This window comes from Nerophis ophidion, linkage group LG10 (assembly GCF_033978795.1).
Source record: "Nerophis ophidion isolate RoL-2023_Sa linkage group LG10, RoL_Noph_v1.0, whole genome shotgun sequence".
Classification (NCBI taxonomy): domain Eukaryota; kingdom Metazoa; phylum Chordata; class Actinopteri; order Syngnathiformes; family Syngnathidae; genus Nerophis; species Nerophis ophidion.
This window is the reverse complement of record NC_084620.1, coordinates 49,155,734-49,181,021: the sequence shown is the minus strand read 5'-3', so window position 1 is coordinate 49,181,021 and position 25,288 is coordinate 49,155,734. Positions and strand designations below refer to the sequence as shown.

The 25,288-nt window shown below is 37.7% G+C and overlaps 1 protein-coding gene across 5 annotated transcripts in view; it reads right to left on the bottom strand.

Annotated features, from left to right (window-relative positions):
• nav3 (neuron navigator 3) overlaps positions 1-25,288 on the bottom strand; it is a 524,985-nt gene that overhangs the window by 18,060 nt on the left and 481,637 nt on the right. For all 5 annotated transcript variants that reach the window (XM_061913994.1, XM_061913995.1, XM_061913996.1 and 2 more), the window contains 7 exons: positions 22,932-23,085; positions 15,539-15,725; positions 13,661-13,758; positions 13,489-13,584; positions 10,035-10,200; positions 9,718-9,953; positions 5,776-5,930 (listed from right to left, as the gene is read on the bottom strand). In XM_061913994.1, the coding sequence (XP_061769978.1) occupies positions 5,776-5,930; positions 9,718-9,953; positions 10,035-10,200; positions 13,489-13,584; positions 13,661-13,758; positions 15,539-15,725; positions 22,932-23,085 (1,092 nt within the window). The remainder of the gene's footprint in view (positions 1-5,775; positions 5,931-9,717; positions 9,954-10,034; positions 10,201-13,488; positions 13,585-13,660; positions 13,759-15,538; positions 15,726-22,931; positions 23,086-25,288) is intronic.

The window sequence follows — 25,288 nt, the reverse complement described above, 5'->3', positions numbered from 1 at the left end:
ACATCTCTGTGCCATGTCTGTCGTAGCATCGCCGGTAAAATGTGCAGCCCAAACGAGGGACTTTCGGATCTTTTCACAACTGGTGCACCTTGAATCCGTCGATTGGTAAGTGTTTGTTTGGCATTAAATGTGGGTGGAGGGAAAGGCTGGATGCAAGTATAGCTACAAATGAGGCATAACGATGCAATATGTATATACAGCTAGCCTAAATAGAATGTTAGCATCGATTAGCATGCCGTGCTAATCGATGCACACTCCACGTAATACACAACTCACAAAATGGTTTTTCTGCTATGACTATGACTATGTCAGAGTTAGACATGCGTTCTACTGAGGTGGCAAATTATGATGCGTTCAGTTTATCGCAGCGCCAAGTAGACAATCTGAAAATTCCCGTCATATCAATTCCTAGATACGGTCGTAATTATTTTAAGTACACTGCGCATAATAAACGCAACATTATTAATATTGCTACTACGGATAATTTGATCAACAACTCCTTAAAACAGCCCACTACCTATAATATGGGCTTTCTAAACATCAGATCTTTGTCTCCCAAAACGTTATTAGTTAATGAGGTCATTAGAGACAACAACCTTAACGTCATCGGTCTTAGCGAAACCTGGCTTAAACCAGACGACTTTTTTGCGATAAATGAGGCATCCCCTCCTAACTATACGAATGCGCATATTGCCCGTCCCCTTAAAAGGGGAGGGGGGGTCGCACTAATATACAACGAAAACTTTAACTTTAGTCCTAACTTAAATAATAAATATAAATCTTTTGAGGTGCTTTCTATGAAGTCTGCCACACCTCTGCCTCTGTGTCTGGCCGTTATCTACCGCCCCCAGGGCCATATTCGGACTTTATTAGTGAATTCTCAGAGTTTGTTGCTGATCTAGTGACGCACGCCGATAATATAATTATAATGGGGGGCTTTAATATCCATATGAATACCCCATCGGACCCACCGTGCGTGGCGCTCCAGACTATAATTGATAGCTGTGGTCTTACACAAATAATAAATGAACCGATGCATCGCAGCGGCAATACGATAGACCTAGTGCTTGTCAGAGGTATCACCGTTTCCAAAGTTATGATACTCCCGTGTACTAAAGTAATGTCCGATCATTACCTTATAAAATTCGAAGTTCAGACTCATGTTCGGCAAGCTAATAATAATAAAAACTGCTATAGCAGCCGCAACATTAATGCTGCCACAACGACGACTCTTGCTGACCTACTGCCCTCGGTAATGGCACCGTTCCCAAAGTATGTGAGCTCTATTGATAACCTCACTAACAACTTTAATAACGCCCTGCGCGAAACCATTGATAGTATAGCACCGCTGAAGTTAAAAAAGGCTCCAAAAAGGCGTACGCCATGGTTTACTGAAGAAACTAGAGCTCAGAAATTATTATGTAGAAAGCTGGAACGCAAATGGCGCACGACTAAACTTGAGGTGCACCATCAAGCATGGAGTGATAGTTTAATAACTTATAAACGCATGCTTACCTTAGCTAAAACTAATTATTACTCAAATCTCATCCGCATGAATAAAAACGATCCAAAATTTTTGTTTAGTACAGTAGCATCGCTAACCCAACAAGGCACTCCTTCCAGTAGCTCCACCCATTCGGCAGATGACTTTATGAAGTTCTTTAATAAGAAAATTGAACTTATTATAAAGGAGAATAAAGACAATGCGTCCCAGCTACAACTGGGTTATAGTAACACAGATATGACTGTATATACGGCGGATACTGCAAATATCCAAAATAGTTTCTCTCGTTTTGATGAAATAACATTAGAAGAATTGTTACAACGTGTAAATGGAATAAAACAAACAACATGTTTACTTGACTCACTTCCTGGGAAACTTATCAAGGAGCTTTTTGTATTATTAGGTCCATCAGTGCTAAATATTATAAACTTATCACTTTCCTCGGGCACTGTTCCCCTAGCATTCAAAAAAGCGGTTATTCATCCTCTCCTTAAAAGACCTAACCTCGATCCTGACCTCATGGTAAACTACCGACCGGTGTCTCACCTTCCCTTTATTTCGAAAATCCTCGAAAAAATTGTTGCAGGGCAGCTAAATGAACACTTAGCATTTAACAATTTATGTGAAACCTTTCAATCCGGTTTCAGGGCAAATCACTCGACTGAGACAGCCCTCGCAAAATTGACTAATGATCTATTGCTAACGATGGACTCTGATGCGTCATCTATGTTGCTGCTCCTCGATCTTAGCGCTGCTTTCGATACCGTCGATCATAATATTTTATTAGAGCGTATCAAAACACGAATTGGTATGTCAGACTCAGCCCTGTCTTGGTTTAACTCTTATCTTACTGATAGGATGCAGTGCGTCTCCCATAACAATGTGACCTCGGACTATGTTAAGGTAACGTGTGGAGTTCCCCAGGGTTCGGTCCTTGGCCCTGTACTCTTCAGCATCTACATGCTGCCGCTAGGTGACGTCATACGCAAATACGGTATTAGCTTTCACTGTTATGCTGATGACACCCAACTCTACATGCCCCTAAAGCTGACCAACACGCCGGACTGTAGTCAGTTGGAAGCGTGTCTTAATGAAATTAAACAATGGATGTCCGCTAACTTTTTGCAACTTAACGCCAAAAAAACGGAAATGCTGATTATCGGTCCTGCTAGACACCGACCTCTATTTAATAATACAACTTTAACATTTGACAACCAAATAATAAAACAAGGTGACTCGGTAAAAAATCTGGGTATTATTTTCGACCCAACTCTCTCCTTTGAGGCACACATTAAAAGCGTTACTAAAACGGCCTTCTTTCATCTCCGTAATATCGCTAAAATTCGCTCCATTTTGTCCACTAAAGACGCCGAGATCATTATCCATGCGTTTGTTACGTCTCGTCTCGATTACTGTAACGTATTATTTTCGGGTCTCCCCATGTCTAGCATTAAAATATTACAGTTGGTACAAAATGCGGCTGCTAGACTTTTGACAAGAACAAGAAAGTTTGATCACATTACGCCTGTACTGGCTCACCTGCACTGGCTTCCTGTGCACTTAAGATGTGACTTTAAGGTTTTACTACTTACGTATAAAATACTACACGGTCTAGCTCCAGCCTATCTTGCCGATTGTATTGTACCATATATCCCGGCAAGAAATCTGCGTTCAAAAGACTCCGGCTTATTAGTGATTCCTAGAGCCCAAAAAAAGTCTGCGGGCTATAGAGCGTTTTCCGTTCGGGCTCCAGTACTCTGGAATGCCCTCCCGGTAACAGTTCGAGATGCTACCTCAGTAGAAGCATTTAAGTCTCATCTGTATACTCTAGCCTTTAAATAGACCTCCTTTTTAGACCAGTTGATCTGCAGCTTCTTTTCTTTCTCCTATGTCCCCACCTCCCTTGTGGAGGGGGTCCGGTCCGATAACCATGGATAAAGTACGGGCTGTCCAGAGTCGAGACCCAGGATGGACCGCTCGTCGGGACCCAGGATGGACCGCTCGCCTGTATCGATTGGGGACATCTCTACGCTGCTGACCCGCCTCCGCTTGAGATGGTCTCCTGTGGACGGGACTCTCGCTGCTGTTTTGGATCCGCTTGAACTGAACTCTCGCGGCTGTGTTGGAGCCACTATGGATTGAACTTTCACAGTATCATGTTGGACCCGCTCGACATCCATTGCTTTCGGTCCCCTAGAGGGGGGGGGGTTGCCCACATTCGAGGTCCTCTCCAAGGTTTCTCATAGTCAGCATTGTCACTGGCGTCCCACTGGATGTGAATTCTCCCTGCCCACTGGGTGTGAGTTTTCCTTGCCCTTTTGTGGGTTCTTCCGAGGATGTTGTAGTCGTAATGATTTGTGCAGTCCTTTGAGACATTTGTGATTTGGGGCTATATAAATAAACATTGATTGATTGATTGAACTTGAATCCGTCCCTGATTGTGCTGTTACAACCCCCGACAACACACCGATGAGGCATGATGTCTCCAAGGTTACAGAAAACAGTCAAAAAAACAGAAAATAACAGAGCTGATATGACTCGGTGTTTGTAATGTGTTTGAGAAAATGGCGGATTGACAACCTAGGTGACGTCAGAGCGAATAATAGAAAGGCGTTTAATTCGCCAAAATTCACCCATTTAGAGTTCGGAAATCGGTTAAAAAAATATATTACCTTTTTTCTGCAACATCAAGGTATATATTGATGCTTACATAGGTCTGGTGATAATGTTCCCCTTTTAAGCTTCATAATTTGCCAAAAATGTTCAATGGGAGACAGGTGTGGACTACAGGCAGGCCAGTCTAGGACCCGCACTCTTTTACTACAAAATTGACTTGGCATCGTCTTGCTGAAATAAGCAGGGGCGTCCATGATAACGTTTCTTGGATGTCGCTCCAAAACCTGTATGTACCTTTCGGCATTAATGGTGCCTTCACAGATGTGTAAGTTACCCAAGTCTTTGGGCACTAATACACCCCCCATACCATCAAAGCTTTTACACTTGGCGCCATAGAACAGTCCGGATGGTTCTGTTCCTCTTTGTTCCGGAGGACACAACGTCCACAGTTTCCAAAAAACAATTTAAAATGTGGACTCGTCTGACCGCAGAACACTTTTTCATTTTGCATCAGTGCATCTTAGATGAGCTCAGGCCCAGCGAAGCCGGCGGCGTTTCTGGGTGTTGTTGATAAATGGCGATTGCTTTGCACAGTAGAGTTTTAACTTGCACTTACAGACAAACTGTAGTTACTGACAGTTGTTTTATGAAGTGTTCCTGAGCCCATGCGGTGATATCTTTTACACAATGATGTCGGTTTTTGATGCAGTACCGCCTGAGGGATCAAAGGTCCGTAATATCATCGCTTACGTGCAGTGATTTCTACAGATTCTCTGAACCTTTTGATGATTTTACGGACCGTGGATGGTAAAATACCTAAATTCCTTGCAATAGCTCGTTGAGAAATGTTGTTCGAAAACTGTTCGACAATTTGCTTACAAATTGGTGACCCTCGCCCCATCCGTGTTTGTGAATTATTTAGCATTTCATGGAAGCTGCTTTTACACCCAATCATGGCACCCACCTGTTCCCAATTAGCCTGCACACCTGACTTTTTAACTTGCACTTACAGATGTCGCGACCGACTGTATTTACTGACAGTGGTTTTCTGAGGTGTTCCTGAGCCCATGTCGTGATATCCTTCACACACTCATGCAGTACCGCCTGAGGGATATCATCGCTTATGTGCAGTGATTTCTCCACATTCTCTGAACCGTTTGATGATATTACGGACCATAGATGCTGAAATCCCTAAATTCCTTGCAATAGCCGGTTGAGAAATGTTGTTCTTAAACAATTTGCTCACACATTTCTTGACAAAGTGGTGACCCTCGCCCCGTCCTCGTTTTGTGAATGACCGAGCATTTCACCAAACTGCTTTTATACCCAATCATGGCACCCACCTGTTCCCAATTAGCCTGCTCACCTGTGGGATGTTCCCAATAAGTGTTTGATGAGCATTCCTCAACTTTCTCAGTCTTTTTTGCCAATTGTGCCAGCTTTATGGAAACATGTTCGCAGACGTCAAACTCAAATATCTTGTCTTTGCAGTCTATTCAATTGAATATAGGTTGAAAATGATTTGCAAATCATTGTATTCTGTTTTCATTTACCATTTACACAACGTGACAACTTCACTGGTTTTGGGTTTTTGTACTTTGTATTGGTTTTGACAAGGAAAAATATCAATTTTTTATTCTTCAGTAGCGACTCACCATTTATGATACTTGCAGTTGAGGAAGCCGTTAAATATGTCGCTGAGTGAGCCAACATGATGGAGGTTGTCCAGAATGACCACGCTGGGAAGTTTTGTGTCCTTCCCCGAGGAGTTGCAGCGCTCCGCCAGGTTGGACAGGTACTGATGGAGGTCCTGGCGGAGGAGCAAATACCAGGTAAGGACTCAGATATCTAACTGGCTCTTGTGAACGCTGAAAATAAGTCTGATAATACCTATAGTCATGTATTTATTGTACTATTATATATATATATATATAAATATATATATAACCTACCTTAAGTTATAATTAATTAAATACACAATTAAAATATAGAAAAATGTTTTTAAATATATAATATATAAATATATAGGAACAATATATATAATAAATACAATGTTGAACATGAGTGTTTTGCCTATTTATAAAATGAACAAAAAAAGAAATATATAAATACAACTTACATTATATAAATTGCCTTTAAATACAATTGATTAAATATACAATTAAAGTATAAAAAAATTGTTTTATTGATATATATATATATATATTTTTTTTTACTTGTTTTTCATTTCTTTGATAAGTAGGCGTTAAACGATGTAATTTATCTATTTATTCTTTAGGTCAGGAAACAATACAGAGGCTATTTCGTCCCTACAAGCCTGTTTCGCAGGTTTCCCCGCTCTTCAGGGGATTTTATTGAATAAAATCCATCCATCCATCCATTTTCTACCGCCTATTCCCTTTCGGGGTTGCGGGGGGCGCTGGCGCCTATCTCAGCTACAATCGGGCGGAAGGCGGGGTACACCCTGGACAAGTCGCCACCTCATTGCAGTGAATAACATCCTTATGACATTTTAGTGGAAAAAAAAGTTTTAAAAATATATACATTTTCTGTCATTTACAATACTCTCTTACCACTATATATTTCTGTCATTCATGTGATTTTAATTGATTAATTTTATTGAATAAAGTCCCCTGAAGAGCAGGGAAACCTGCTAAATATGCTTGTATGGATGAAATAGCCTCTGCGTTTTCTCCTGACCTAATGAATAAATAGATAAAATGTTTTGCCTACTTATTGAATAAATGAAAATGAGTACAAAATAAATATAAATAAAACATGTCAAAATAAATACATCAACATTTTTATGTAAAACATCAATGGTGTGCCTAACTTTATTATTGTAGCAATTTGGCTTTGAAAGTTTAGGATTATTGTGATTTTTGATCGTTTGTAATTGCACCAAAGGGACATCTGCGTGTGTGTTGGCAGAGCAGCGTTTTGTTTTTTGTTTAGTAATAAATAAATAGATAAAATACATTGTTCAACATCAATGCTTTGCCTGCTTACTAAATAAATGAAAACTAGTAAAAAATAAATATAATTAAAACAAAATCGAAATAAATACATAAAACATTAATGGTATGCCTAACTTCTCCCATCAATGTTCTTCTGCCTGATGGAGAACGTAATAAATCAAACTTTTGTATTTGGGTAGTTCCAGATTTCTCTTGTTAAAATCGCCAATTGCCGTATTATTTTTTTAATTTATTTCTATTTAATCTTGGAATATTCCGCTTCTTTCTCATCAGCGCCTCCTTTTCCGATGTTAATGGAAGTGGATTTTACATTCTAAATATTATTATAGCAAATTTGGTTGTTAAAGTTGAGGATTTTTGGTGATTTCTGATCGTTTGTGAGGGCACCAAAGGGACTTGTGGGTGTTGGCAGAGCAGCGCATACAGTTCTGCTTGGTGTTGTCGGTAGTTTTGGTTTAGTAATAAATAAATAGATAAAATACATTGTTTAACAGCCATGCTTTGCCTACTTACAAATGTATAAATGAAAATTAGTAAAAAAATAAATATAAATAAAACAAAGTACATATATTTATCGAAATAAATACATAAAAATTGAAATGTAAAACAATGGTGTGCCTTACTTCTCCCATCAATGTTTTTCTAACTGATGGAGAACGTCATAAATCATACTTTTATATTTGGGTAGATTCTCTTGTTTTATAATCGCCAAGTGCGATATTTTTCTATTTTTTTTTCTGTTTGATCTTGGAATATTCCGCTCCTTTCTCATTACCTCCTCATTTTCTGATGTTAATGGAAGTGGATTTTACTCTTTAAATGTTTATTATAGCAATTTGGTTGTTAAAGTTAAGGATTTTTGTTATTTCTGATCGTTTGTGAGGGCACCAAAGGGACATCTGCGTGTGTGTATTGGCAGAGCAGTGCATACAGTTCAGCATGTTATAATTTTTTGTGGTTTAGTAATAAATAAATAGATAAAATACATTGTTCAACATCAATGCTTTGCCGACTTACTAAAATAAATGAAAACTAGTAAAAAATAATTATAAAAAAACAAAGTACATATATATATATATGTCAAAATAAATACATAAAAATTTAAATGGAAAACATCAATGGTGTGCCAAACTTCTCCCATCAATGTTCTTCTGCCTGACGGAGAACGTAATAAATCATACTTTTGTATTTGGGTAGTTCCAAGGGCCATAGTTTTCTATTTTTATTTCTTTATTATTTGATCTTGGAATATTACGCTCCTTTCTCATCAGCTCCTCCTTTGCTGATGTTAATATAAGTGGATTTTACATGTTAAATGTTTATTATCATAGCAATTTGACTGTGAAAGTTAAGGATTTTTGTGATTTCTGATCGTTTGTGAGGGCACCAAAGGGACTTGTGCGTGTTGGCAGAGCAGCGCATACAGTTCAGCTTGTTGTTGTCGGTTGTTTTGGTTTAGTAATAAATAAATAGATACATGCTTTGCCTACTTACTAACGAATAAATGAAAATGAGTAAAAAATAAATATGAATAAAACAAAGTACATATATATATGTCAAAATAAGTACATTAAAATGTTAAAAATATAAATAAAACAAAACAAAACACATATATATGTCAAAACAAATACATTAAAATTCAAATGTAAAACCTCATTTGTGTGCTTAACTTCTCCAATAAATGTTTATTATAGCAATTTTGCTGTGAAAGTTTTTTTGTGATTTCTGATCGTTTGTAAAGGCACCAAAGGGACTTGTGCGTGTTGGCAGATCAGCGCATACAGTTCAGCTTGTTGTCGGTAGTTTTGGTTTAGTAATAAATGAATAGATAAATGTTTTGCCTACTTACTAATGAATAAATGAAAATGAGTAAAAAATAAATATAAATAAAACAAAGTACATATATATATATATGTCAAAATAAGTACATTAAAATTTTAAAAATATAAGCAAAATAAAACACATATATATGTTAAAACAAATACATTAAAATTCAAATGTAAAACATCATTTGTGTGCTTAACTTCTCCAATAAATGTTTATTATAGCAATTTTGCTGTGAAAGTTTTTTTGTGATTTCTGATCGTTTGTAAAGGCACCAAAGGGACTTGTGCGTGTTGGCAGAGCAGCGCATACAATTCAGCTTGTTGTTGTCGGTAGTTTTGGTTTAGTAATAAATAAATAGATAAATGCTTTGCCTACTTACTAATAAATAAATGAAAATGAGTAAAAATAAATATAAATAAAACAAAGTACATATATATAAATGTCAAAATAAGTACATTATTTTTTCTAAAATATAAATAAAACACACATATATATGTCAGAATAAATACATTAAAATTCAAATGTAAAACCTCATTTGTGTGCTTAACTTCTCCCATAAATGTTTATTATTATAGCAATTCGGCTGTGAAAGTTAGGGTTTTTTGTGATTTCTGATCATTTGTGAGGGCACCAAAGGCACTTCTTTGGGTATCTCATGTTAAAATCACCAGGGGCGACATTAGAAAAAATGTTTTTTCCTATTTGATCTTGGTTTATTTTTGCTGGTTGATGTTCCACGCGGCACCGGTCCGACTCTCTACTTGGTCGACAAGGAAGGGTGGCGGTTCTGACCTTGCTGGAGTTCTGGTCCACGTTGAAGCGGGCCACGTTGTGCTCCGTCACCTCCTGGCCCAGCTGGGAAACCACGAACTCGGCCAGCTTGGCGGCCAGGAAGGACTTGCCGGTGCCGCTGGGCCCCGACAGGATGATGCGGCGGTGCTCCATCAGCAGGTTGAGGTACCGCTGGATGATGGGCTTGGGGATGAGCGTGTCGAACACCAGACTGTCAACACTGTTGTCTTTCACGCCTGGGGACAGAGGAGCAGAACCACAGTGACTTCTTCGCCTCGCCTCCCGTCACGGAGCGCCATCTTTCCTCTCCGCCGGACCTTTCAGGTGGATCTTGATGACGTTGTCGCCCACCAGGTAGCCGCAGGGCAGCAGCTCAGGCACTTCGAAGGAGTGGGCGCGGACCACCTCGCCCATCCTGTAGCAGACGATGCTGTCCGAGCTCAGACCGAGGCTGGTCACCGGGTCCACCCGGAACACGTACTCCTGCAAGACCACCGGTCATCTTTACGTTGCAAACAGAACCCCGACCTCAAGCTGCACTTTCTTTAGGCGATTTTGCCTACCATTCACGATCATTATGCATTCTAAATCGTAAAATATGGCAAGCACGAGGTGGCTAACAATGCAGCAGATGAGAGCACACAATTCTCTGTAAAAACATACAAAAAGTGACAACAATACTCAACAATTACATGTCGTGACCTGAATATTAACAAGTGTGGTGAGGGGAGCAGTGAGCACCAACGGTGGCCACGCCCCGGGATCATTTTTGGTGATTTAGCCCCCAATTCTATGTGTGACCATGTGTGTTGACTCTTTGTGTTAGTTGATTTATTTTTATTTTAAATTTTTACCCGGAACCATGACTAAGGAAGGTTGTTTGGATTGGGTCGTATAAGTAAATGCTGAGCAAAATTCAAAGTCACAATCCTGATTTAAGTTAAAGGTAAAGTACCAATGATTATCACACACACTAAATGTGGCGAAATTATTCTCTGCACCCTTGATCACCCCCCTGGGAGGTGAGGGGAGCAGTGAGCAGGAGCGGTGACCGCGCCCGGGAGTCATTTTTGGTGATTTAACCCCCAATTCCAACACCTTGATGCTGAGTGCCAAGCAGGGAGGTAATGGCTCCCATTTTTAGTCTTTAGTATGACTCAGCCGGGGTTTGAACTCACGACATACCGATCTCAGGGCGGACACTCTAACCACTAGGCCACTGAGTAAGTTATGCTGCTATATTGAGCTGCTGCATCGCCTCTGAGTTGGTGAAAGTTAATTGTAGCTTATAAATCATGCCTCTCACCTGGATAGTAGAAGGATGTGGACATAAACCCAAAAGTTGGTCAACTTTGACATCCAATTTAGACCCGGAGATGGCCCCCCTTTGTGAGGATTATGGTGAATTGTTCATGTAAAGCGGAATATATAAACATACCAGTGAGAGTTTTGACGTTTAGTGTTTGACTAAAGCTGCATCTGTTTAGCACACTAAAACTTGTCGATCATCCTCCTTATATTCAGGTTCAAAAATAGTCGTTTCTGGATCATCATTAGTTCCGAAGTCGTCTTTTTGTTGTCTCTCATCAAGTCCGTCATGATTAGTAGTCTTGTTGTTGTTGTTGAAGGGAAAGTAAATGGGAAATGGATTATACTTTTTTGGGTGAAGTGTCTTGCTCAAGGACACAACGGACGTGGCGACGTTGGAAGAAGGTGGGGATCGAACCAGGAACCCCTAAGGTTGCTGGCACGGCCACTCTCACAACTTTCCCACGCCGTCCCCAAAGTGGACGTTGGGATGCGTCTGTGCAATTAATATGTAACATACGTAAATATTACATGTTATTACGACTGTTACTAGATACTACATATATACTTACATCACATATATATTACATGTTATTATGAATGTTACTAGATATTACATATATACTTACATCACATATATATTACATGTTATTATGAATGTTACTAGATACTACATATATAATAAGATCATGTATGTATTACATGTTATGTTACTAGATACTACATATATACTTACATCATGTATATATTACATGTGTGTTATGAATGTTACTAGATACTACATATATATTAAGATCATTATATATTACAGTAGTTCTGCTTCACGGTGGCAGAGGGGTTAGTGCATCTGCCTCACAATACAAAGTTCCTGCAGTCCTGGGTTCAAATCCAGGCTCGAGATCTTTCTGTGTGGAGTTTGCATGTTCTCCCCGTGAATGCGTGGGTTCCCTCCGGGTACTCCGGCTTCCTCCCACTTCCAAAAACATGCACCTGGGGATAGGTTGATTGGCAACACTAAATGGTCCCTAGTGTGTGAATGTGAGTGTGAATGTTGTCTGTCTATCTGTGTTGGCCCTGCGATGAGGTGGCGACTTGTCCAGGGTGTACCCTGCCTTCCGCCCAATTGTAGCTGAGATAGGCGCCAAGGCCCCCCCGCGACCCCAAAAGGGAATAAGCGGTAGAAAATGGATGGATGGATGGATCATATATTACATGTTATGTTACTAGATACTACATATATACTAACATCATGTATATATTAAATGTTGTTATGAATGTTACTAGATACTACATATATATTTACATCATGTATGCATTACATGTTATTATGAATGTTACTAGATACTACATATACATTTAGATCATGTATATGTTACATGTTACTCAAATCATGTATATATTACATGTTATTATGAATGTTACTAGATACTACATATATACTTACATCATGTATATATTACATGTTATTGTGAATGTTACTAGATACTACATATATACTTACATCATGTACATATTACATGTTATTATGAATGTGACTAGATACTGCATATATACTTACATCATGTATACATTACATGTTATTAAGAATATTACTTGATACTACATACAGGTATATACTTACATTGTGTATATATTACATGTTATTATGAATGTTCCAAGATACTACGTATAAACTTGCATCATGTATATAATACATGTTATTATGAAGGTTACTAGATACTAAATATGTATATATTACATGTTTTTATGAATGTTACTAGATACTACATAAATACTTACATCATGTATATATTACATGTTATGAATGCTACAAGATACAACATAAATACTTACATCTTGTAAATATTACATGTTATTAAGAATGTTACCATATATACTACATATATACTTACATCATGAATATATTACATGTTATTATGAATGTTACTATATACTACATATATACTTACATCACATACATATTAAATGTTATTATGAATGTTACTAGATACTACATACATACTTACATCACATATATATTAAATGTTATTATGAATGTTACTAGACACTACATATATACTTACATCATGTATATATTACATGTTATTATGAATGTTACTAGATACTACATATATATATATTACATGTGATTATGAATGTTACTAGATACTACATATACACTTACATCATGTATATATTACATGTTATTCTGAATGTTACTAGATACTACATATATACTTACAGTGTGTATATAAAACCTTGATTAAGTTTTTGGAGGTTTTTTAGAGCACTTTATAGACGGAATACATCAACACCTATTAGCGTCATTGTTAGCTGGCTCTTGCTAGCGTTTATTTACTATTTATAATACATTAAAAAAAAAATAAAAAGATGTGTTCTTGTCTTACATAAGGAGTTTGAAAGATAGACAAAACAAATAAAAAAAAGCTGCAGTTCCCCTTTAAGACGTTTGAATGGCGCTACCTTAAAGAGGCGTCTAATGACGCCGTCCAAGACGTCCCACTTGGTCTTCCCGCTGACGCCGATTGAGCCAATCAGGTACTCCCGCATTTGCGTGCCCTGCATGTTGGACAAGAGCATGTGTAAGCAGCATCCGCCAGGAGAACGCACGACAAAATAGAAGAGCAGAACTGACCATGGTTCGACTTGGTCCGCTGTTGATGTGGACCACGATCCGCACGCTGCGACCTTCCTTGCGCAGGTTTCCCTCGTAGCTGTCGTCCAGCAGAATATCTAAATGAACACAAGTTTTTAGCCACCGAGCGAGTACACGTCACATAATTTAGGAACCAATTTTACAGGAACCGGTGTGCAGCACGGATCATTAACTTAACAGGCAGGCTAGACTAATACCCGCACTCTTAGTACGAAGCCACGCTGTTGTAACACATGGCTTGGCATCGTCTTGCTGAAATAAGCAGGGGCGTCCATGCTAACGTTGCTTAAATGGCACCACATATGTTGCTCCAAAACCTGTATTTACCTTTCAGCATTAATGGTGCCTTCACAGATGTGTAAGTTACCCATGCCTTGGGCACTAATACACCCCCATACCATCACAGATGCTGGCTTTTAAACTCTGACAATACGGATGGTTCTTTTCCTCTTTGTTCTGGAAGATACATCGTCCACAGTCTCCGATAACAACTTGAAAAGTGGACTCGTCAGACCACAAAACACTTTTCCACTTTGCATCAGTGCATCTTAGGTGAGCTCGGGCCCAGCGAAGCCGGTGGCGTTTCTGGGTGGTGTTGACAGATGGCTTTGGCTTTGCATAGTAGAGTTTTACCTTGCACTTACAGATGTAGCGACCAACTGTAGTTACTGGCAGTGGTTTTTCTGAAGTGTTCCTGAGCCCATGTGGTGATATCCTTTACACACTGATGTCGTTTTTTTGTTTTTTTTTAATGCAGTATCACCAGATTGATCGAAGGTCCGTATTATCATTGCTCACGTGCAGTGATTTCTCTAGATTCTCTGAACCTTTTGATGATATTACGGACGGTAGGTGGCGAAATCCCTAAATTCCTTGCAACAGCTGGTTGATAAATGTTGTTCTAAAACAATTTGCTCAGGCATTTCTTGACAAAGAGGTGACCCTCGCCCCGTCCTTGTTTGTGAATGACTCAGCATTTCGTGGAAGTAAATGGCTTATACTTGTATAGCGCTTTTCTACCTTCAAGGTACTCAAAGCGCTTTGACACTACTTCCACATTCACCCATTCACACACACATTCACACACTGATGGTGGGAGCTGCCATGCAAGGCACTCATCAGGACCCATCAGGAGCAAGGGTGAAGCGTCTTGCCCAAGGACACAACGGACGTGACTATGATGGTAGAAGGTGGGGATTGAACCGGCAACCCTCAGATTGCTGGCACAGCCACTCTACCAACTTCGCCACGCCATCCATCCCCAAGCTGCTTTTACACCCAATCGTGGCACCCACCTGTTCCCAATTAGCCTGTCTTTTTTGCCGCTTGTGCCTGCTTTATTGACACATGTTGCAAGGCATCAAATTCCAAATGAGCTAATATCTGCAAAAATAACATTTCTCAGTGTGAACATTAAATACTTTGACTTTGCAGTCTATTCAATTGAATATAAGTTGAAAAGGATTAGCAAATTATTGTATTTTGTTTTTATTTACCATTTACACAACGTGACAACTTCACTGCTTTTGTATATTTCGCTGCCATCTCTACTTTCTAGGGACGGCAAGTTAGTAAGGAAGGAACTTTTGTCGGGTTATGAACAGCAAAATCATATTTTTGACACATTTAATGACGATCCAGTATATAATCGACTTTGTGTTTCCACACAACAAAATGTGGGTTTGTTGCGTCTTAATTGGCATCTGAAGCATCTCTGAGTTGTTTCTTCCCGTTTTTTTTGTTCCTCCATCAAAGGTCAGCCCGAGCGACTTTCCCCCTCCTCTCACATGTCGGAAAGAAAATGTCAGCCTGCCAAAGTCGATTGCGACGCTCGCCGTGGTCTGACGCTCAACTGACCTGACATGATGGTGTCGGTGATGTTGAGGTTGTTGAGGGAGAGGCCCAAGGACTGACGCGAGGAGGACGAGGACGTGCTGGAGGTCTCGGAGGGCGGGCGGGCCGCCTTGATGGGCGTGGCCGTCGGCGTGGCGTTGCCGCTGGACTTGAGGCGGTCGTTCTCCGCTTTTAACGTCTCGATCTCGTTCTGGAATTGAAGACAAGGATGAAGTTGGATGGCAAAAAAAACTCACATTTTTCCGTTATTAGAGAAAACTAAAGTAGTCCAAATGAATAATAACAATAAGAACTGCAAAATGCCCGCGGACATTTTGATGGGCCTGTTTTCTGTGCAGTGGACCTCTGGTCGGGGGTCGCCGATATATACACACATATATATATATATATATATATATATATATATATATATATATATATATATATATATATATATATATATATATATATATATACTGTTGTAACAGACACCTTCATAACAATATGAAATATATACAATTTACACACTGCATATATATATATATATATATATATATATATATATATATAAATAATGTATAAACAGACACCTTCATAAAAATATGTAATATGTACAATATACACACTGCAAGTATATACATATATATATATATATATATATATATATATATATATATATATATAATGTAGTAACAGACACCTTCATAACAATATGAAATATATACAATGTACACACTGCATGTATATGTATATATATATATATATATATATATATATATATATATATATATATTATATATATATATGTAAAATGTAGTAACAGACACCTTTCAAACCAAATGTAATAGGTTTTATATACACACTGCAAGTATATATATAATTTAAAAACAAACACCTTCATAATAATATGTAAAATGTGCAATATTTACCCTGGGACTGATTTCTTCCGCGCATTGATTCCATTTCTATAGCAACACACTTCACACTTCTGAGAATATGTTCCAAACACGCCACACTTAGTAACAGACAACGAGGACGACTTTATTTTGGATAACACAGAATTCACAACCTTTTCTTTTTGAAGCGGAACATACTGAGGATGAATACTGCTTCTAGAAGCGAGCAGGGAGGAAGAGTGTGACGCTTGAGCAGAAGAAGACCGAGAGATTGAGGTCGGCTTGGCTCGAAGCTGCAAATGTAGAACTTGGAGCCCAGCTATTTGGACATAAATGGAGTGCTTATCCAAATAAACCGGAAAAAACGTCCGTGGCTGGCTGGACCAAACAAATTGCGTTAGTCATACACACGGCACGTCATGTGTGTTTTTACAACTACAGTACATACACTGTCTGGCTAGCTGTGTACTAACACAACATGAAATAATACTTTACAGATACTATAATATGATTATATTTTATAGTGATTGTCGGGAAAAAAGGTGCAATTTCAGTATAAGTTATGTCATATTTGTGCAAATTCTGCATGAGAGTGATATTAAAATTGTATTTTAGTAGCACTACAGAAGATTGCATATACAATCCCGTTTAAAAGTTGACATACACTTGTAAAAAACATAATATCATGGCTGTCTTGAGTTTCCAATCATTTCTACAACTCTTATTTTTTGTTATAGAGTGATTGGAGCACATGCTGACCACAGAACGTTCCTTCAGAAGGTCTTATCTTTGTCAATGTGGTGTAAAATGAAACAAAAATGTAGCTGTTTGGCCACAATACCCAGCAATATGTTTGGAGGAGGCCTTTAATCCTCAGGAACACCACACCTATCGTTAAGCATGTTGGTGGTAGTATTATGCTCTGGGCCTGTTTTGCTGCCTATGAAACTGGTGCTTTACAGAGAGTAAATGGGACAATGAAAAAGGAGGATTACCTCCAAATTCTTCAGCTAAATGTGATGGTTTTCTGAGATAGACTTGTTTCTTCAGCATTGTCGACGCGCTTAAGCCAGAACTTTGGGAAGGCCATTCTAAAACCTTCATTCTAGCCTGATTTAGCCACTCCTTTACCACTTTTTGACGCGTGTTGCGGTCGTTGTCCTGTTGGAACACTCAACTGCGCCCAAGACCCAACTTCCGGGCTGATGATTTTAGCTTGTCCTGAAGAACTTGGAGGTAATCCTTCTTTTTCATTGTCCGATTTAAAGCACCAGTTCTATTGGCAGCAAAACAGGACCAGAGCATAATATTATCACCACCATGCTTGAAGGTAGGAATGGTGTTCCTGGGATTAAAGGCCTTACCTTTTCTCTTCCAAACATATTGCTGGGTATTGTGGCCAAACAGCTTCATTTTTGTTTCATCCATCCACAGAACTTTCCTCCAAAAGGTCCTATTTTTGTCTATGTGATGTCAGATGAAACAAAAAAAAATTGCCTTTTGGCCACAATACCCAGCGATATGTTTGGAAGAGAAAAGGTGAGGCCTTTAATCCCAGGAACACCACACCTACCGTTAAGCATGGTGGTGGTGGTATTATTCTAGAGGCCTGTTTTGCTGCCAATGGAACTGGTGCTTTACAGAGAGTAAATGGGACAATGAAAAAAGAGGATTTCCTCCAAATTCTTCAGGACAAGCTGAAATCATCAACCCAGAGGTTGGCTCTGGGGCGCAGTTGGGTGTTCCAACAGGACGATGACCCTAAAGTGGTAAAGGAATGGCTAAATCAGGCTAGAATTAAGGTTTTAGAATTGCCTTCCCAAAGTAGTGCCATGTTCTGGACTTTTTCTTGCTCGAGTCAACAATCAAACAACATTCAAAGAGCTGGCTTACTTAGTTTGTACTCCAACTTTTCAAAGAGCCAACATCACTTTGTAGCATTTAAGCCATACCGGATGTTGTTGTTGCTAGATCAGAGTGGTGGATTTACGGGCCGTGAGCGACGTTTTTGTGATCATCAAGGGCGAGTAAGCCTGACTTTGTAGGTCGAGTTTCCGATAAGACGCCTTACAAGATCAGAGGGAAGATTATTTATTGGGCTTCTACAAAGGAGGCAGTGTGAAGATTTGGCCTCGCGATATGATTTGACTCAGCATCTGTGCAATCATAATAATACTGCATCATCTTGTACTGTATCAGTACTATTATCACACAAAACGACTGGAATAAACATCCTTTTCTTGCAAAATATTGGTTATTGAGTAACATTGACTGTACTTGTATCTTGTTATGACATACAATCTATAACCCATGTTGTCTAATAATTAAATATTGTAGTAGTTTTTTTACTTGCATACCTTTAAAGTGTTTTACTATAGCTTTTAAATGTATGCATTTTTTTTAATATGAATTATAGGTTTACAGAATGGGTGTCGAAACTTTTTGACATGGGGGCCACACTGAGTTACAAAATTATGTATATACATAAATCCGTATATATATATATATATATATATATATATATATATATATATATATATATATATATATATATTTATGTAAGTATATATATACTGTATATATATATATATATATATACATACATATATATATAGACAGCCATACATATATATACATACATATATATGTACATATATACACACATATATATATACATACATACACATATATATATATATATATATACACATATATGTACATATTTATACATATACATAGGTTTACAGAATGGGTGTCGAAACTTTTTGACATGGGGGCCACACTGAGTTACAAAATGATGTATATACATAAATCCGTATATATATATATATATATATATATATATATATATATATATATATATATATATATTATGTAAGTGTATATATACTGTATATATATATATATATATATATACATACATATATATATATAGACAGCCATACATATATATACATACATATATATGTATATATATACACACATATATATATACATACATACACATATATATATATATACACATATATGTACATATTTATACATATACATACATATGTGTGTATGTAAATATATATAAACACACACATACTGTATATATATATATATATATATATATATATATATATATATATATATACAGTATATACACATCTATATATACATATACAAACCCCTTTTCCATATGAGTTGGGAAATTGTGTTAGATGTAAATATAAACGGAATACAATGATTTGTGAAACCTTTTCAACCCATATTCAGTTGAATGCACTACAAAGACAAGATATTTGATGTTTGTTCAAACTCATAAACTTAATTTTTTTGGGCAAATGATAATTAACTTAGAATTTCATGGCTGCAACACGTGCCAAAGTAGTTGGGAAAGGGCATGTTCACCACTGTGTTACATCACCTTTTCTTTTAACAACACTCACTAAACGTTTGGGAACTGAGGAAACTAATTGCTGAAGCTTTAAAAGTGGAATTCTTTGTCATTCTTGTTTTATGTAGAGCTTCAGTCGTTCAACAGTCCGAGGTCTCCACTGTCGTATTTTACGCTTCATAATGCGCCACACATTTTCCATGGGAGATAGGTCTGGACTGCAGGCAGGCCAGGAAAGTACTCGCACTCTTTTACTACAAAACCACGCTGTTGTAACACATGGCTTGGCATTGTCTTGCTGAAATAAGCAGGGGCGTCCACCATAACGTTGCTTGGATGACAACATATGTTACTCCAAAACCTGTATGGACCATTCAGCATTAATGGTGCCTTCACAGATGTGTAAGTTACCTATGCCTTGGGCACTAATACACCCCCATACCATCACGAATGCTGACTTTTGAACTTTGTGCCTATAACAATCCGGATGGTTATTTTCTTCTTTGTTCCGGAGGACACCACGTCCACAGTTTCCAAATATAATTTGAAATGTGGACTCGTCAGATCACAGAACACTTTTCCACTTTGCATCAGTCCATCTTAAATGAGCACGGGCCCAGCGAAGCCTTCGGCGTTCCTGGGAGTTGTTGTGAAATGGCTTTCGCTTTGCATAGTAGAGTTTTAACTTGCACTTACAGATGTAGCGACCAACTATAGTTACTGACAGTGGTTTTACGAAGTGTTCCTGAGCCCATGTGGTGATATCCTTTACACACTGATGTCGGTTTTTGATGCAGTACCACCTGAGGGATCGAAGGTCTGTAATATAATCACTTACGTGCAGTGATTTCTCCGGATTTTCTGATCCTTTTGATGATTTTACGGACCGTAGATGGTAAAGTTCCTAAATTTCTTGCAATAGCTTGTTGAGAAATGTTGTTCTAAAACTGTTCCGACAATTTGCTTACAAATCGCCCCATCCTTGTTTGTGAATTACTTAGCATTTCATGGAAGCTGCTTTTATACCCAATCATGGCACCCACCTGTTCCCAATTAGCCTGCACACCTGTGGGATGTTCCAAATAAGTGCTTGATGAGCATTCCTCATCTTTATAAGTATTTATTGCCACCTTTCCCAACTTCTTTGTCACGTGTTGCTGGCATCAAATTCTAAAGTTAATGATTATTTGCAAAAAAAATAAATGTTTATCAGTTTTAACACCTTAAATATGTTGTCTTTGTAGCATCTTCAACTAAATATGGGTTGAAAATTATTTGCAAAGCATTGTATTCCGTTTATATGTACATCTAACACAATTTCCCAACTAATATGGAAACGGGGTTTGTATATGTACAAACCTCGTTTCCATTTGGGTTTGTATACAACCATCCATTTTTCTACCGCTTGTCCCTTTTGTAGTCACGGGGGGTCGCTGGAGCCTATGCGTATTATACATATATATGTGCACACATTATACATACATACATATATACATATATATATGTAAATATATTGTACATATACATACATACATACAGATGCATAAACATACACATATATACATACATACATATTTATATATACATATACATATATATATATATACATACATAAATATGTACACATATACGTATATATATACCCGCACACATGCACACACACACACACACACACACATGTACATATATACACGTATTTACATTTATTTAAAGGGACAAGCGGTAAAAAATGGATGGATGGAGATATATATATATATATATATATATATATATATATAAATAATCAATATAATTAGATGTTAAGAGCATGTGAAAGTTTTGTAATCAATCAGAAATATCAAGCAGCTAAAATGTGCCAAGATGGATAAGTGTGGAGAGATTGTCTTTTTTTCCCCCATCATGCTTTGCAGGGGATTTAAGTGTGTGTCGTTTTTAATTATATGTTGTCCCAGGACATATTTTTTTTACAATATCCACAATGTTTAGTGAGCAGGTTGTTTTATGTGCGACGGTGTGTGTTGACTTTTTGTGTTTATTCGCACCATGACTGGGAAAGGGTGTGTGAATTGGGTAATATTAGTAAATGCTTTGCTACAACCACTTCAATGTGTAACTCATAGTCGGTAACCTGAATTACTGTTGTCTTCCTAACAATAAATGCAATCTTGCTGCAATTATACTGTCAGTGCTGCTCTTTTTAATATATTTAAACGACGCTACCTTCTCTTCCTACGCTTGGTACTCTGCAGCTTACAAAACGGTGCGGCTAATTTAAGTATTTTTCTTCACTGACGGCCATAAAGCAAATGGTTGTTTTTTTAAGGACTCTTAAATGGTGTGTTATTGTTTGTACTATGGTGTAATTTTTTTAGACGAGTTGGCTCACTGTCAAGTTTGTAAGTTTTACATTAAAACTAAAACAATTCCTACTCACTGAACCATCCCATGCGTGACGTCTGTTGGAATTCTTTCATGCATATGTGTACGTGATATCGTAGTGTAATGGTGCCAGCGTCTTCATCGTTCGCTATTATGCTAACACGTTCACGAGTGTCTTTGCTAGTTTTAGTAACTTACATTAGCATTCTTTTTGTATTTTTTCAGTTTCACAAACCCACCAAAACGTCACCGTGGAGTTATTGAGTCTGTTCAGCTGATTGGAGAGCTCTGTTTTGTTTGACCAACCGTTTTACTGCCGAATTATAGACACAATTTTGAAACAATTAAGGTATGTAAATAAACATTTACAGAATATTTTTGTGTAAATAATTAATTTCACGCGGAAAATATTTGTTTTCTTGTAAACAAATTAAGTTTGCCGCTCTATAGTCCGGGAAATATGGTATTTATCTAGACATAAAATGGTAAATGGGTTATACTTGTGTAGCGCTTTTCTACCTTCAAGGTACTTAAAGCGCTTGGACACTATTTCCACATTCACACACTGATGGCCCTAACCAGAACCCATCAGGAGCAAGGGTGAAGTGTCTTGCTCAAGGACCCAACGGACGTGAAGAGGTTGGTAGAAGCTGGGGATCGAACCAGGAACGATTGATTTTCGTGAAATAAATCAATAAAACCTAGGCTTAGGTCAGGCTGATTGGAAAAAACAAGTATTTATGAGTCTGATGAACCTCACCTGCATGCGATTCATCGCCTCCCGGATCTGGTCCAAGTGGTGGGCGGAGCTTAGCGCCTCCAGGCGGATGTCCGTCAGCTTGAGCTCCTTCTCCCTCAGCTCGTTCTTCAGCTGGAGGATGATTTCCGCCTCGGCTTCCGTGCACTCGCACAGCCTGCAGCCGGGACGGGTGGAGGGGCCACTTAGAGTGTTACTCACACCAAACACAAACACAAAAATACATAACTTTTTTTTAAGGGTGGGGGTGTGGAGTCAGGGGGGAAAACTGGCAAAGGGAGCATTAAAGGTCATGTGGAGCTGAATCTTCCCATGTTCAGTAGGAAAAGTGTCAAAAAAGACCGGAAACACACTTGCATGCGTTAAATGGATATTTGTGGTGTCAGCTGCAGTGATCGTCTACTTGATGTTGATGGTAGTCAGGGTAATGCACGGCAAAGTCATACCCACACTGCACACACACTTACACACATTTATGTATTTCGTACCTTCTTGCGACCTCCCAAAAATGCCTACCTCTTGAGGACCAACCTTTACTAGATATATAAAGATTTGTATTTACAACATTAATAATATATACAAACTATGCAAGATACAAAAAAGGTCAACTTTTACCTAATTTTTTAAATTTTTTTATGTTTTGTTTGTAATTGTGTGAATGCTCCAAAACATTCACACACAGTTTTCTACACCAAAATTCATCTAATTATCAACTTCAGTTACTTCTCCAGATTTTGTCTACTTGATGTTGATGGTAGTCATGGTGATGCACAGCAAAGTCCCCCACACAAACACTTACACACATTTACGTATTTCCGACCTTCTTGAGACCTCCCAAAAATGCCTACCTCTTGAGGACCACCCTTTTTATATATATAAATATTTAAGTATTTACAACATTAATAATACAAACAAACTATGCAAATACAAAAAAGGTCAACTTTTAGTTGATTTTTTTATGTTTTGTTTGTAATTGTGTGAATGCTCCAAAACATTCACACACATTTTTCTACACCAAAATCCATCTACTTATCAACTTCAGTTACTTCTCCAGATTTTGTCTACTTGATGTTGATGGTAGTCATGGTGATGCACGGCAAAGTCCCCCACACAAACACTTACACACATTTACGTATTTCCGACCTTCTTGAGACCTCCCAAAAATGCCTACCTCTTGAAGACCAACCTTTTTATATGTATAAATATTTTTGTATTCACAACATTAATAATACAAACAAACTATGCAAATACAAAAAAGGTCAATTTTAGTTGATTTTTTAATTTGTTTATGTTTTGTTTGTAATTGTGTGAATGCGCCAAAACATTCACACATATGGTTTTCTACACCAAAATTGATCTATATATCAACTTCATTTACTTCTCCAGATTTTGTCTACTTGATGTTGATGGTAGTCATGGTGATGCATGGCAAAGTCCCACACACACACACTTACACACATTTACGTATTTCCGACCTTCTTGAGATCTCCCAAAAATGCCTACCTCTTGAGGACCAACCTTTTTATATATAGAAATATTTAAGTATTTACAACATTGATAATACAAACAAACTATGCAAATACAAAAAAGGTCAACTTTTAGTTGAGTTTTTTATGTTTTGTTTGTAATTGTGTGAATGCTCCAAAACATTCACACACAGTTTTCTACACCAAAATTAATCTACTTATCAACTTCAGTTACTTTTCCAGATTTTGTCTACTTGATGTTGATGGTAGTCATGGTGATGCATGGCAAAGTCCCACACACACACACACACACACACACACACACACACACACACACACACACACACACACACACACACACACACACACACACACACACACACACACACACACACACACACATTTACGTATTTCCGACCTTCTTGAGACCTCCCAAAAATGCCTACCTCTTGAGGACCAACCTTTTTATATATATAAATATTTTTGTATTCACAACATTAATAATACAAACAAATTATGCAAATACAAAAAAGATAAACTTTTAGTTGATTTTTAATTTTTTTTATGTTTTGTTTGTAATTGTATGAATGCTCCAAAACATTCACACACAGTTTTCTACACCAAAATTAATCTATTTATCAACTTCAGTTACTTTTCCAGATTTTGTCTACTTGATGTTGATGGTAGTCATGGTGATGCATGGCAAAGTCCCACACACACACACTTACACACATTTACGTATTTCCGACCTTCTTGAGACCTCCCAAAAATGCCTACCTCTTGAGGACCACCCTTTTTATATATATAAATATTTTTGTATTCACAACATTAATAATACAAACAAACTATGCAAATACAAAAAAAGATCAACGTTTAGTTGATTTTAAAAATTTT